Below are 16,349 nucleotides of genomic sequence, written 5' to 3'. Positions count from 1 at the left end.
GAGAAAGATTCAGCAAAAGAAAGAAGGGTGGTTGGAGGGGTTGCACAAGGAGTAAGTGAAAAAACAGCAACAAAAAGAGAATGGCAAAGGCCAAAAGGATCACGGCACACTTCGCTGTGCCTGCGGGGATGCACGGGGAGCTGCTGGAAGACCCCGGCGTGCTGGTGCTGCCTCGGCAAGTGGCTGTGCTGCTCAACACAGAAATACTCCGTGATAGTCCTAAGGAGCTGAGATGCTCAGAAAAAAACTGAAAAATGCCTCAAAATGAGATGCAGGTTGATGAACATCCAGCAACCGGCAGCTTCTCTGAAGGGTGTGAAGGCTCCAGGCAGGACGGCCTCCTGCAGTCCGGAACACCCAGACCTGGCTGCGGCTAACCATCAGAAATCATCCACGCCAGGCACAGGTTGAAATCAGGAAACAGATTTTCCATAGATATTCCTTCAGAGGAGTAAGCAGAGACTGTTCAACAGGTCCAGCTCAGAACTGAAATCCACTCCTTGGTGGGCCATTCCCCTTTTTTTTTTTTTCCCTAATAGCTGAATTTTGCCAGTATTGCTGAAGTCCCAAACCAGACACAGAGTTTCAGCATCGTCAGTGCTCGCTGCACAGCAGAGCAGTTCCTGCCCTACCAGCTGTTCTCCTGGCCGTGTATTCCCATCCCACATCAGCCTCACCCTTCCTGCAGTGCTGCCACGGACTGACTCGGTCGTGGTCTGTGCTATTGCAGCACTCTTGCCAGATCTCCTAGTTTTGTGCTTGTGCCTTTATCTTGTCCTTCCGAAATGTAGTAAATACGCACTTGTATGAGCTGTAATCTTAATTTGGACTTCATCAATTTAGTGAAGATGACCACTGCGTCCTGGCTCTGCCTTCATGCACTCTCCTGCCTGGCTTCCAGGTGCTGCGGGTGCTGCTGGCAGACGCACCGAGGTTGTCTTGCTCTGGAATAAGCCTCCACACGTTGTTTCCTTTACAAAACTATCCAGATTTTTGGCCCAGTCACAACTGCAGCTTTTAAAAGCAATTCATGCAGGGTAAGTAAGAGAAATGCAGTGGCTTGTAATGACATTGGGTTTGCTCTAAGATGTGCGGCACATCCTGCTCTGCTGAAAACTGAGAAGTAGAAATCCCAGAAGCACAGAATCAAGTAGTACCAGCTCGTATCACAGCAGCGAGATGTAACAGAAAGCACCCGTCAGAGCCCTCAAATTCTGAGCTGCTGCAAGAGCCCTACCAGCCAGAACATTTATTTTATCCTGTCGTCTTCTGGATAGTCCCTGGTGGCTCCCAAGAAAATAAGAAAAGAAAAATCAATTTAATGCTCAAAAGAAAACTAACGTGGTGTATGGTACTAAACAAACACGTCTTGCTGTCCATCATGTTCTTCATGTTCACAGTGGCTTTTGTTATTCAGCACTTGAAAGAAAGCTCGTCCTTTTAATACGGCCAAGTGAGCAAAGCTGACTGCAAAGAAAAGCTGTTTCAGGTCAGCTTTGTTACCATCAGCAGTCAGATAAATCCAGGATTCTTCCCCTCTCGGTTGGCTTAACTCCTTGCTTGTAACAGAAGCAGCAGGAAGGCGCAGTTAATTCATGTTAAGTCGAGAAGAAGTTGTCATAGACCTGGGCTTTCCAAACGGCACAAAACATGGCAGAGATGTTTTTTTTCTGGAGAAGAAGGCAGCACAAAGAACGTGCAATTGCAGCCGTTTCCAGCAGAGCAGGAAGGTTTCCTCCAGAGCTATCCCTCCAGCCCCACAGCCAGTGCCCAGGGGTTTCGGTTTGGTGTTCTGAGGAATGTGCTGAATCTGGAAGTCAGTATGTTAAGAGAAATTTTAATTTTCCCGGGGAAGCCTCTCGATGCAAAGGGACTCGTGGCTGATTTACATTCTGAAGCATGAAATTTATCTTTGGCAAGTGGCCTCTGAGACCTAAGTATTTCCAGAAACATCACTTTCTTTTCCCAATGCATCATGCAGAATTCTAAGTAGCCATTTCTTAAACTTATTAGGAACCAAGAAGACGATGGAGGAGGCCGAGCTTCTATCCAGGGCAAGACCTCAGACAAAGACACCGCCTGTCGCTGCTTTCCAACCCATTCCCCTGCACAGAGGTGCATCACCTTTTGGGGGAACTCACTCCTATTTGTGCACAGCATTTCAATATTTCAAACCAAATATGAGTGGCTCTACATGTCCTAGGGCAGACTTCCCTTTATGCCCTTTATTCCCTTTATGTTTGTTTCACCATCCTAGATGGTGAAACAAACACCCCCATTAGGGCATCTCTGCGTCCCACAAAGGTCGGGCAGCTTCCACCACTGCTGCTCACCCCCATGTAAGACCTGAAACCCAGAGGCAAGAGAAGCAGCCAGCCGAGGTGGGGCACCTCCGTCTGCATCCATCTCAGACCCGTAACGGCTGAAATATGGGATGCACTTGTGGGCAGGAGGCAGGATGCAAGGACTCGGAAAGGTTTGGCTACAGACACTGCCAGCCAGCTTATGGGATTTAAACTGGGCTGTACATACAGGATGACTGTGCTCCAGTTTTTACTCCTGCAGTACCGGGTTAGCACAGGTGAAATCCAGGCTCCACGGAGCTCCCCTGGGTCTGGAAGAGGCTCAGTTCACCCGCAGCCCTAACAATTCATGCACAGAAACGCCACCCCTGGCTCAGCAAACACACACGTTGTTGTTCACAAGTCTCTGCAAGGGAAGCTTAAGGATAAAGCCATCTCCCCTCAAAGCCTGGTCATTGCGTGACACTATGCAGCAAGTTGATTAATAATTAAGAGTTACTCAGACAAAGGAACGCAATGCTCAGAGGAACAGAAGGCAAACACTCGGTACCACCACTGGCCAGAATGACACCTCTAATGCTGGAGTTCTTGACCTCCAGTGCACTGCAGCACATGAAAACGTGATCTTTTTGCTGGAAGTCAAAATGCCATTTCTAAAAAAAAAATCGGTATCAGACAACAAAGAAGTTAAAAATTGCATTTCTGTATTTGTCCTGGAACTGTTATTTTCAAATTCTCTGCTTTGAGTTGTGGGCAACTTTTGCTGCAGATTTCAGGCTACAAATTCCCTTCCTTCTTCCTCTGGTTCCCAAGGCACAGGGGGTCCTGGCTGTTCAGCCATTTGGTAACAGGGTATGTGAAACTTTTATACAGATGTATACAAATGTAGCTACACAAGCCTTGGGATCTTACTGTAAGACACATTTTCTCTTGCAACTTCACATTCCTCTTTCAAATTTTTACATAATATCATCACGTTGGAGGTGTAGACAATGTACCCAAGAAAGCCCTTACTATATTTTGAGAGGTTTTGTTAGAAATGCAAATATTTCAGCCAGACTACCTATAGCTTTCCTTTAAAAGGATGAATTTGTAGTCAAGTTTTACTTCTAAGTTTTTAAATGCTCAAATCCTATCTAACAATTTACTTTCTTGTTGTTGCTTGCACTGTGACTACATGGGAAGCCCCACGCAAGGTCTGGTCCCCACAAGCCTTGCACACATCCCATGGACAGAAGGGTTTGGTGGACCCCACTGCTCTATCGTAAGGCTTCAGTGGCTTTAGGAAATCACTTACACTAGACTATCCTACTATATTGGAAATACATTTTTGATTTTGTTTCATTTCAGCCAGGAAATTCTGTGCATGACTGAGTAGAAAAGGAAAAAGGACAGGATCAGATTGAAGGGAAAGCTGTAACATCAGCAGCTGCATCAAGAGCTCTGCAGGAACACCCAGATGGGAGAGGTGCTGCCAGGGAAGGAGAGAACAAAGAATTTATGATAAATGTAAGTTGCATCCTCATATTTTGATTTTTTTTTATTGATTCAGCACGTGACATCTAAACAGATAAGCAGATTTATGAGCAGAATTTTGAAGGAAGAATGAAAATTCATACAATATTTGTCAAACGAACAGGCATGGGAACTAGAGGAGGGCAAAAGGGGGCAGTTCAAGTTTATTACTAACACAGGATGTAATTATTGTAATGCATTGGCTGAGAGCTGTTCGTTTCTGCTGGTCCTGATATCCAACAAGATACATTGCCTCTTCAGAGTGGCAAAGATATCAGGATGAAGAATTCATCAGAGTGAAATGCATTCATTACCTTCACTTGGTACTCCCCTGCAATACCAAATGAATCATTTCATGTAAAATCCAGAATCTGGATAGCCTCAAAACATCGCTGAAATTTACCGTATAATTTAAGGTTGTAAATCATTTAATATTTAATTGAATACCTAAACATCCTTTATTTTATGAGGGAAGAGAGTCCAAAGCAGGACAGCACAGGAGGGCTGAAGCCCAGACCCTACGGGACCCCTCGGTTCCCACAACAGGCCATAACCTCAGAGCTGCTGTGCTCACTCCTAGCCAGTGCTGCATCCAAACATCACCAAGAGAGGCCAGAAGCAAAAGGTGCGGTCATCTCAGGAAAGGAGGGGGATGGCAGAGAAAACCTGAAAGAAAACGATTCCGCTGTTCCTAGGTCTGAAGCACAGCAGGCTGGCGCTGACCTGCATCAAGCAGTAAGTACAGGCACCTAATTAAAGATATTTTTGGTCCCTCGACAGTGAAGCTGTTCTTGTGACATGAGTTCTGCCAGGAGCACAAGCAGTAAAAACAGCCCTCGGGCTACTGTACCGGCCTGTCTGGACAAGGATTGGCAAAAACCTCAACGTCCTTCACCAGAGACAGCTCCTGAAAAGGAAAATTACCTTTCCTTTTCCATCTGCTTTTCTTCCCGTCCTTGTTAGTGCACCCATTGCTGCTGCTGCTGGTGCTGCTGCTGCTGTTCTCGGAGCTCTGCGAGTCGGACTGCGCGTCGCTGCTCTCCTCCGAGCCGTCAGAGAGCTCCTTCAGCCCGTCCGGAACGTCCTTCTGCAAACCAAGCACACAGGCAGGTTACCCACTGCACGACAAGCTCTCCAGTTAACACAACTCTTAAAAGGAGCATTTTGCTTTATTTTCCAAGCACTTGTTGTTAATTTTATGCTTGAGAGATATGTCAGAACTGCTTAGCTGCCGGCCTCTAAAGCACGCCGCCTTTTGCCAGTCCACATAAAACCCATACCCTCCTTGCACACCCCTTTAGTTGTCTTCTCTGTCCTCAATCACCATCTCTAACACACTTCACCCACAGGATTTGAGGCTGCAGAAAGCACCAGCAGCTGCTCGCCCGGCCACACCTGAGCCCAGGCTGCCCTCTAGTGATCAGCACCATTCTGATTTTAACCTACTTAGGGCTAATTAGTGACAGCACCTTGAAATCTGCTAATAGGGACTTCACTTGTGGCCATTACCCCTTCCCGACTGCCTGAAGCCCCTCGGTATGCCCTTTGCCAATGGGCCATGCATGCAGCACAGGGCAGCTGCAGACACAGAATTAATGGGCATTAATGTCCTAGAGAAGACATCACCAGAAATAGAGAAAAACCTTTCTATTTACACCAAGTGACACCAAAGCTGGTAAAAATTAAGCTTGCCTACTCCTAATGCTCACACTTCTTTCTGCGAACCTTCTTTATGTCGTAACTTTTGGAAAGATGATTTTAGCAAGCTGGGACATTTACCTATTTTCTCATTTTTTCAAGATGTCTCTTTTAAAGTTTTCCACCTGGCTGTCTAGCTACCACTCCTATAGATGTGTCTGGCAAGGCGGAGTGCTCTGTCTTTATCACATGTGGTAAAAGCTGACCCGGTCAGACTTCTCCAAATATTGCGTTAGAAATATTCCTGCAGACTGGAATCTCTCAGGCTACCAGTGAACAGAAAATCCAGTCCTGGGCCTTTCTGATGCAATGGGGTAATAACCATGGGGGAAGCAATAAATAACAATGCAAGGGGTAGCAACCAGATGCACAGAGGGTTCCTGGGATGATGCCGACCACCAAAAGTCTCCAGCCGCCAACTGAAGGACCATCTAGACACTCCAACCTTCTGGACAGTCAGCTTTAACTTTTTAAGTAATATGGAGGGAATTGGAGGAAAATGAGGGTTCTGCTTGTTTGCCTTGGTCTGGATTTCCAAGGATGACAGCTGTTTTTCCTAAGAACTTTGACTTTTAATTAAAATCATGACCTTCAGTTTCTCTATCGACATCAATATGTCAATTGCTCACTTAAAATGTGAATCCTCCCAGGCAAGACTAAACCTTGGTGTACACCTCTACAGCCTGAAACAAAATCAGCCCCTGAAAGCTCATCCTGCACATGCAGCCCTTGCAAACACTGGAAAATATTACAAGGAATTGAAACACCAGAAGTTACTAGAAATTCAGCACTTTTGCTACAAGTATTTAAAGGTCGTGTAACTTGGTTTATTCTTTAGTATTTGGGAGTGCTTGGAGTTGATTTTCCCCAGGGGACCAAGCAGAGTGTTCGGACTGTAGGAGAAGCACCCAACGTGTCCTTACCAGGGGATGTGCATCTTGGAGCTTTACGAGGAGCGCTGCTGGCCGACCCGTGCCATTCTGTGCCACTTCAGCCCCACGGCATCTCAGCATTTCTAATCAGACTAAATGTGTAGCCACATTTTTGAGAGCTATAAACCATGTCTGATGGGCTCTGTCTTAAAAGGGTTCCTGTTCACCACCGTGAACAGACTCGGCACTCCCAGGCATGGAGTGCTTGGTGTGCTTTGGATCACAGCTGGCTGCTAGAATTACGCAATATTTGGGTAAAGGAGGAGATTAGGTATTTGATAACAGAACTAGAAGCAAAGGGACAAAAAAGAGCAACAACAAAATCCTATTAACAAATATTAATGAAATATTTGGTTTGATTTCTTGCTGCCCTTTGGAATTCTCCTTCGAAGCGTCTCCTGGCAGCCACCACCAGAAACAGCAGATCCTTTAAACATCATTTCACAGAACTGACACACTCCTTTGTTATGGTTCTCTAATCGGTTTTACAGATCTTTACAATCAAATATAATAATAAAAAAAACAAAACTGAAGGGAGATCCTGGCAGCCTACCAGTCTCCTTCCTACTTGGATCCATGACACAGTAATCCGGTCCAGGGAGCCAGCAAAAATGCAAGTGCAACTTTGCTTTACTCGCCAGGGCTTTTATCAGAAGCTTTCTCTCTTAAGAAGTGTGATTTACCCGACACCTGGCTCTCCTTCTCTCTGCTGGAATGGCCATCCCTGCTCCTCAAAGCTTTCTAATGGATAAGCCAGCACCTTGCATTGATCATGGATCCCCCGAAGGATTTCTCTTTGAGCCCATCGTCTTCACAACTCCTCCTCCTGGCATTACACTGGGACCAAAGAACAGGGACCCGAGGATGGTGCCATGTGGCTGGCTGTCACCGCAGCTTTCTTGACACTCCACTGACGTTACCACCTCTGGGTCACAGAGCCCCAAAGAGGGAAAAACAACAACAAGACTGCAGTGTCCTTAGACATGCAGGGAACAACAGGGTTCTGGAGTAACTCAACCTGCTGGTCGAGCCTCCTGCCTAACGCAGTTCATTACATTTAATGAACTTATTCCTATGCTGAGTTAAGTAACATTGGAGCTTTGCTGAAGCTTAAAATTAAGAAAAATAACCAGTTTTAACTTACAGTTCTCATGAGGATGACAAATGGAGTCAAACCCACAGCAGCTCTGATGGGTTTTGTTGTTCAAATGCCTGCTCACTTCCAATCCGACTTTGCTTAGATTTAAGCTCCTGGCGCTGGACCTGCCTGTGACTTATCCCATCAAAAACACGCTCGCAATCTTTCAAAAGAGATCTTTTTTTCATATCTAAAACTATTCTGTTCTTTGAAACTTTTCAGCATGGCTTGGCCACATCCTGACACAGAATTCACAGACAATTACTCAACCACTTGTCTTCTACAGTATCACAATCTTTTCCTGAGTCATAGTGTTCTGACAAAACACCTTCTTCCTGCTCTCGACTTAAGGTCGGCATTCCTTATGCCTAAACCAGAAAACTTTACCCGTTTTCATAATGAAACAAATTGTGTAAGAATGAGACCCCAAAAGACAACTACCTTCCCTCCATTGTTGGCTGTCTCTGATAGTCCTTACCTTAAACATATATCCTCCTATCAACATGATGTTTTATACTTTCACTTCAATGCCAGCCTCTGTTTGGTACAATAATGTTCAAAAAAGTTTGTGGGATGTCTTGCAAAGGAAATTTTGGAAGCTCTGAAGACTCTGATGGCACACAGGCACCAGCACACAGCTCCAGGTGACAATCTTTGGTGTCACCTTACATGCAAATACTCACAGAAACGTGCCTTTCTAGTTTACAGGGTGGAGGCAGATGAGGGTGAGAACAGGATTCAACATAGCTAAATTTTTGATGATGATCACAAGGACATCTTTTTCTGGGCGGTTCTTAGTCCATTCCCTTGGTAATTGAATGGGCATTTCTAAAGCATTTCTATTCCATTTTAAATATTTTAGAAGGAGATGAATCTCATCTTAGAAGTTACTTCTGCTGGGGTGAGATGAGGAAAGCAGCTCCAACAGAGAGACATACACTGAGGGGGTCTGTGTTTAGTGGGAGGAACCCTAACTTATCTCACAGTCATCAGTTTCAAATATACAGAGAACTGAGAAACAGTGTCAGCAGGCTTCATTCTAGTAGTTTAATTGGGGAAAAAAGTTTCAAATAAAGATTATTTTTTAAATACCCAATCAGCTAAATCAAGGACTCCTCACTTTTTCCTGTGAAGTAATTTCTGCCTACTATTAACTGAATAAGGATAAAGGACTTTTGAATTTCCAGATATAAATTGAGATTAGTGAAGGTAGTGTTACCTTTATGTGGCTAAAATTGTATTACAAATTTAATTACTCTTTCATTTCTGGGTTAATGATTAATATCAGCAAACTGATAGTTTTATTCACGGTACTGCAAATAAAAGGAGCACTTTGGTTGTATTTTCAGCACACAGGTGTTTGCTGGCAAGCATGAGAGACCATGCTTGCATTTGGAGGGACAGTTTGCACTACAATTCATGCTACTGAGGAACAGTTCCCTCTTCAGGATTATCCTAATACAACATGTCTTAAACAAATAAAAGTCACCTTAGCATTCAAACAAGACTGCCCAGCTGAGGCACTTACCTTCAGAGTGTACACTCCCATCCGCCCCGGGACCTTATAGAAAATGCCCTCTTCCCCTCGGGAGTTTGTATGTAACATAGCATTCAGGCATGCAAGAGGAGAAGTCCCACTGAAAATAAAAACACAGGATTAATTTTTGTATTTCTCTGGTCAGTGCTAATCTTCTGCTGGGAGACGATCATGGTCCCTCACCTGACCACCAAGCATGCAGCAGTAGAAGAGCCCAGATCCAACCTGTATTCCCCAGAATACAAGTTGGAGCTGCCACAAGAAGCAACAGTGAAACCAGTCCAACGAACCCACGCTCCAGCTCCAGAAAATAGGCAAACAACCAAAAAAACCCCCAAGTTCAGGCTCTCCAATAGCTCTTTGCAGAACGTCAAGATGGTCACTCATTCTTAGAGCTCTAAGTGCTCAAAGCTGCTCAGCTAAAACTCTGAGCACATCTCTTGCAAGCTACTGACTGCAGAGATATTTACTTTTCTGGAAAAAAAAATGCAGCGTGGTGAAATGAGGGTTGTGGGATAGAGAATGGAAACCAATTTGGCAGTTTTAGCAACTCCCTGAAAAGAGCCGAGACCTTCAATCCCAGCCCCAAGAGCTGGAACAGGAGCTCCATCCTTTTCCCTGTGCTGGTGGGGGTTTCTTTGCTTGTTTTTTAAGCTCTCCCACTGCAGACAGAAGCAGAATCAGTGGGCACAGAAGACAGGTAACTTTTGTTCCCGTTGCTGGGTCAGGCAGATCACACAGACTATTGAAGAGCTGCCACTGCTTGTGCAGCGCGCTGGTATCTTGCACCACCCCTGCACGGGAGATGCAAGATTCAGTGCAAAGTTTTCACCTCCCAATAACTTGTCACAAAGGATCAGACTGGAAACATGAGATTGACTAAAATCCTAAATTTGTGACTGAACGGCCAAAATTCCTGGGTGGGAGCTGCAGCGAGATTGCTACTCATTTGCAGTATGGTTTGCTATAAACATTCGAACGAATCTGCATCCAGAGCAGGGAGATGAGCCCTGGGAGGAAATTGAGGTGGAGGTGAGGCAGAGCCCAGACCTCTGGCGGCTCAGGCAGCTCACGCTCACTCCAGGTTAGACAAAACAGCAGCAAAAGCTTAGCTCAGTCACTGAAATCTAACATGAGTGGAGGCTGATATCCTGGAACAGATTCCAGGGCTCCTCTGCACAGGGGTATAAACCTGCAGCTGGAGGCACACAGGGAATGCTGCATCAACACCCCCAGGCTGGATGGGGGCACCCCTGGGTTCCCTGTCCCCCCCTGCCCCAGCAGGGTGCCCAGCCCCTTGTCCTGGGCTCGGGGAGCTCTCCCAGGAGCAGCCCCCGGCCCCTCTCGGGGCACCCCTGGGCCCAGCAGTGCTGCCTGAGGGGCAGGGGGAGCCTCTGGGCCTGGCCCTGGGCAGCGCTGAGCAGAGCCCGGCTCCGGCCTCTCCGCACCTCCCTGCGGGTACTGACGGCCATGGGGGAGCTCCCCCGGAGCCTCCTCTGCTCCAGGCCCAGCAGCCCCAGCTCTCGCAGCCTCTCCTCACAGCACGGGGGCTCTGGGCCTGGCAGCACCCTGGGGACACGGCCTGGGCTCTCCCCGCTGGGCCCAGGTCTCTGTGCTGGGGGCCTAGGAGTGAGATAAAGCAGCTCACAAACCACAGGACAATCACCATCCCCAGAGCACAGCTAATATTTATATTATTAGACCCAATCCCACCCGTATTGACTGCAGGGCTCTGAGAATTCAGCCCCTGATGGGGGAGCACAGCTCCAGCTGGTGGGACATACAGGGAAGGGGCACCGCGTGCTGGTGGCAGGGGTGAGGATTCAGAGCCACGGACACAAGCCGTGCGTTATTAGGTGGTTTGTGGGACCAGATGGCCACCTCCTAACCTAAATTATTCCATATAAAAGGTCCTCCTCCCTGGCTCCCCAGAGCAGTGCCTCAGCACACAGCAGCCCTGCTGCCTGCGTGACACAGCTGTGTGTGAGCCGCGCTTGGCCCAGCTCTACGTGGCAATACAAACACCATTCCCATCCTTCTCCCACCACGGCTCATCAGCTTTCTCCCCGCTGCTGCACCTAGAAAACAACCAGAGTTTCATATTTCTGGATCCCTGATGGCACACTGAATAGCACCGAGCGTGCCGACGTGTGCCTGCACTCAGGAAAGGCCTCAGACGGTGACGAGAGGCCTGCCACGTACCTGACCCTTCCTTCATCTGAGTACATTCTTCTTAAAAACTGGATCAAGGCAGAAAATCAACGCTAAGCCAAGCATTTTACAAAAGTCTAGGCAAAGCTGTGCTCTGGAAGCTCACCAAGGAATGAAGTCTTGGCAGGACCTATCTTTACAAAAGCTATACTTGTCTGGCATCTATACTGCTCCTGCTCGGTTCCATTGTTTAACAGCTTACCCATCACTTCTGCTTTCATTCTTCTCACATTCACCTGTCTACAGGCACTTGCCTTCCTCAAACTCTCTTTAGAGATCTGGCACAAAGCTAACATTATTTGAGCCCTTTCATGCACCTTATTGGGAAAATTTTAAGATCAGTCAACAAATCCCACGTAACTTTCAGAAGTTTGGGTTCAGTTTGGGTGTAAGATACGTGGCCCTCGTGTCATATTGCATCTTCCCTGCTTCTGTGACGAGCCCTTGGGAATCAGCTGATATTACACTGTTATTTTTGTGTCTTGCCTTTTTTTTAAACAAAGGCCATCCCTTCCTTTTGCAGGAACACACACCAGCTCATCAGCCACTTCTGAAGGTTCCCTTGACCTCAAAAACAGTGGTTAGAGAAGCATCTCAATGGGAAGATGCTGCTCCAGAGGTATCACTGTCTGCTGTTTCATGTCAGTCCCTCCCATTGCCCCCATCCTGCTGCACGTATGGAGCCGTAGTCAGTCAGGTACCGCTGCCCGTGAGGTGCTGTTAACGTGCAAGGCATTTCAGAGGTCTCCGAACAGGACTCAACCTTCAGAAGACCTCAACTCTACTACATGACTAGGTCCCCACTGATATGGTCTTTCTCTTCTGGAGAGCAAGCCCCTAACTCAATTTCTGCATCTTCTGACCTGAAGCAGGCTCCAGCTTTTCTCGCTCCCATCGGTCACCTTGGACTCTAACCAAGCTCAAGCCGTGGTTGTGGCATGAAGATCAGGGCTTTGAGGTGCTGTTGCTCAAATGTTCCCTGCTCACAGAGGACTTACATGACTGCTTTGAGGACAGGCTCATTGCAGGCTCTTGTACTATCTGTTAGCTACAGAAAATTGGCTTGACACAGTACATTGCCTCATGGACAACACGTGTAGTTACTGGGAAAGGAGAAAATAAGGTACATCCACACTGAATACCAAAGTTTAGTCACGTGCTGTCCTTCCAACAGCATTCCCCTCCACCACCTGCTGATGAGCTGATGATCAAGGGACACAGAGGCTTGCTTCTCCCCTCCTACCTACCTTCTTTACCAGGTTTTTAAGTCTCCATGCAAAGAATCTTCCAAAATGAGCTAAGACTAATTTTTGCTTTTCTCATGTGTTAAGTTCCTGTATCTCCCCATCCCCACAGACCCCTCTGTATTCACTTAACAGCAACAGCACCCCAAGGAGCTGGTGGGCAGCCCAGCCTTTTGGTAACAAAGGGATGCTGCTGTCAGCTAAATGCAACGGGGAAGTATTTGTCCAGATGCTGCAATCTGATGCAAGTGAACTATTAAAAGCACACAGCCACTCTCACACAAGGCGTTTTGTACACTAGCAGTTTAAGAACACACTCTGAATGTAGCATGAGGTCCTGTAACCCCTCTGCTGCTCCAACGTGTAAGGCATGGCTTTTGGGGGTTTGTTTCTGGAAACGGGAATGTTTATGAACCCAAGTGACAGTCTCTGTTCGTACCATCTGCAGCATCCTTAGCTGGTGTGTGAGATGTGCTGTTTAACAACCAAGTCGGTACAATGCCAAACTCACTTTCATGCCATTGACCTAGGAGGACCTAGAAGGGAGGTGGTTGGTTTTTTTGTGTGTGTGTTTTTTTATTATTTTTTTTTTTTTTAAATGAGGTGTTTGGGTTTTTTTAAATGTAAATCCGTGCACATGGATTAAGATACTTCACATAGACAGGGCACACTTAGTATTTTACTGAACTGGAAAACTAAATTGTAGAATTTCCCCCAAGAAGTAGTTACTATATGAGAAGTTACACAGGATGTTTTTATTAAAACATTAAGCAGCCTACATATGTACTTTTTTTTTTCTTTTTTTACAGCTAAATAAGCAGTTTCAGTATTCGTTCCAGCAGGTTTTTCAGTCCATAAAGATTTTTACATCACATGTACTACTCAAGTAGCATGAAAAAAACATAACATTTCACATTAGGCTTCCACATAGCTGAGAGGCTGCACGACAGTGATCCAGCTGGCAGGTTTTGTGGAGAGCAGGTAGAGGATCACGGCTGGGCTCTGCCTACAGCCAGCTCCAGCCTGAGCTGGGGCATGCCTCTGTTGCTCCTGGCACTCAGCAACTGCAGTGGCTGCCTTCAGTCCTTGCTTTACTTCTTAATTCAAGGGAGGGGAAGAGCACGACTTCAGTTCGCCAGTCCCTGCCTCTCTGATCACCCAGCTGCAAAGACAGACTGGCAGCAAATTCATGGTGTCAGAGCAGGGACTGTAAGCCATGCTTACACCTCAGAGCTTTATCATAAAACAGCAACACCAACTTGTTTGCTGCTGGAAGCCTTAAACCACTGTACTTTTCCACATCCTATGTGTTATCCTTCCTTGCAGCATATTTCAGCTTGGGAAAAACTAGGGAGTAACACGTCCACCCAGGCAAAGACACCTTCATGAGAAGCAGGAGACACGGTTTCAGCACACACAAAGGCATTAAAGTACAGCACCTAAAGTACAGCACCAAGAACATTGGTACTTACAGATGCTGCAATAAAGCAAGTACTCACCGATACTTACCCGGTGACCACCCAGCACAGTGAACAGGCTGAGCAAATACATGTTCTTAAACTCTGTATTATTTATTATCTGTGTTATTTATTATTATCAGAGCAGGCACAGATCTTTTAGCTATACAGCTACATACAACGCTTATTGTCAGCCCAAGGAGCGGTACTCCATGAGCCTCTCTAGAACCATTTCATTCCTCTGTGTTGGGACAAATATCAGTGCCTGTAAAGTGTCTATTCTGTTACCTTGCTCCCAGCCGTTCTCCTCCTATTGCTGTTCTCAGCAGCACTTTCCACTGAAAATCGTATTTTAGGAATTATTCTCATCTAACACTAACTTCCCTGTTAGAAACATAAAATTTAACAGATTTATTGGAACTTACGAATCTATTTATAAAGTGTTCATATTTATAAACCTGTGGCTGCTACATGAACTACAGCTTGTATATTGATGACCAAACAAGGGTTTCTGGTAACTTCTAAATATTTATTGTATTTTGAATATTAACATTTTCCATATGTGCACTTTCATCTCATTAACGAATTAAAATTTCACCTCAATTAATCATCCAGCAGAAGTGACAGGTGCTCTGCCTGCAGAGCAGGCACATGCTCCTCTTACTTGATTGGACTGCTGAAAGGGCTAAAAGAGGTTAATAACAATCTTTATAGCTAAAAGGTAGTTTATGAGGCCAATGGCATACAAAATAGACATTCTGAGCTGTCACCCCTCCGAGCATTTCTCTAAGCTACTTCACTTTTCCAGCGGCCGCGTACATACCAGGTCCTCCTTCTGAGAATTGCCAAACTTAAGCCTTCATTAAATCATGGCATTTTACATTCCACATTACATTCAAAGCTTCTTCAGACTGAGCAGGGAAAAAGGGGGTTGAAAATGGTAAATGCACACAAGGTTAAGACGAGACATCCCTACTGCGAGCAGCTGCCTGTTCAATGGGAGAAGGAGGTGAGAGCGTTTTTCTTTCCCTGCTTCCAATTCCACTACGTAATCCTTTCCAATCAGCCTTACCCCTGCAACCTCAGGAAGCAAGGGGATTTGTTCTGATTTGAAAACAAAATGGGACTGAATCATTTTGTCCAGTCATCTATGGATGGGATACTGGATTGAAACCCTGACAAATTTTCATCCGTGCAGTATTTGACCTCACACTTGCACTCAGAATGTCATGCAAGGTGTATTTATCAGTCAAGAGGCTACTTTATATTAAAGCTCCATTTTTCAGGTGTCGTTTACGCTGTTCCTCTGTGTGCACACCCAGCAGATCCCACCACAGGGCCACCACCTCTGGCTCCAGAGCATCCTGCAGACAGAGGCAGCACCTGCTGCTGCGGCTCGTGCAGGAACACTGCACGGAGTCGGTGCTGTTACACCAGGTCAGCGTGGTAGCACTCAGCAACCCGGACACCACAGAAGAGTTAATTATCCTCTGCTGTAAGTGGAAGCTTAATATAAAGTGCATCTGACAGGGAGCATCTCCATTTCACATCATCACTGCAAGTGCACGGAACTCGATAAAAGGCCCGGGCTCGGCTGTGTTTAAGGGTGAGGGTTTTCCCCGTTTTGTTCTTTTGAGCATCCCTTCTTCCCCACGTTCCATTTGAATCAGACATTCACACAATTAGCTTTTGGCTTATTAGTAAATTAAAATATGATTTTTAAAAACGATAGGTTTAGATCTACTGAAGTGTCACAGGAGAGAGAAGTCGTAAGCAGATACCGCAGTACCGACTTGAAGCGTGTTAACACACATTTATGATTTAGAAAAGCAGTTTTATTCTATGCATTAGATTGTTTCAGCCCATATACTCTGCCAAATGACCCCGGGACAAAGATGCACAAAAACATCATGCAAATCAAGCACCCCATCCCCACACATTCCGGACAGCGATGTTAATTTATGAGACATTAAGCATTCACATGCTATTAGCCTGGTATTTTCCACAGACTTGCAAGCAGATTAAGATTTCATGTTTGCATTACACTCAAATGCTAATGCAAACTGCATGCAGGAAAGGTAGATTAAGGTAAGAGAAGCATTAACACTAGTTTTACTACTATTTCTTGGTTTCTAAGTCTGTGTGAAACAAGCAGTTGCTCTTTAATTAAGGCTTTTGCAGCTTGCGTTAATACAGAACAGTAGCTTTAGAACAATCAGCAGTGGTTCTTACCTTCTGGAGTTGGAGTGCAACCCAAAAAAAGGAGAGAAACACCCCTTTAAAAACTTTAGCAAAACAATCATCTAACCATTAA

At 45.8% G+C, this 16,349-nt stretch overlaps 1 protein-coding gene across 2 annotated transcripts in view; it reads right to left on the bottom strand.

Moving 5' to 3' along the window:
* The window catches only part of ASXL2 (ASXL transcriptional regulator 2), a 99,206-nt gene that overhangs the window by 53,365 nt on the left and 29,492 nt on the right, over positions 1-16,349 (bottom strand). Inside the window, exons 3-4 of one of the 2 annotated variants that reach the window (XM_038177679.2) lie at positions 9,115-9,223; positions 4,743-4,905 (exon numbers count right to left, since the gene is read on the bottom strand). In XM_038177679.2, coding sequence (XP_038033607.1) covers positions 4,743-4,905; positions 9,115-9,223 — 272 coding nt within the window. Of the gene's footprint in view, positions 1-4,742; positions 4,906-7,592; positions 7,743-9,114; positions 9,224-16,349 lie in introns of those variants that run through there. The other variant, XM_038177681.2, reaches the window with a different exon arrangement.

Source organism: Anas platyrhynchos, chromosome 3 (genome assembly GCF_047663525.1).
Source record: "Anas platyrhynchos isolate ZD024472 breed Pekin duck chromosome 3, IASCAAS_PekinDuck_T2T, whole genome shotgun sequence".
Classification (NCBI taxonomy): Eukaryota; Metazoa; Chordata; class Aves; order Anseriformes; family Anatidae; genus Anas; species Anas platyrhynchos.
This window is presented reverse-complemented; position numbering and strand designations above follow the sequence as displayed.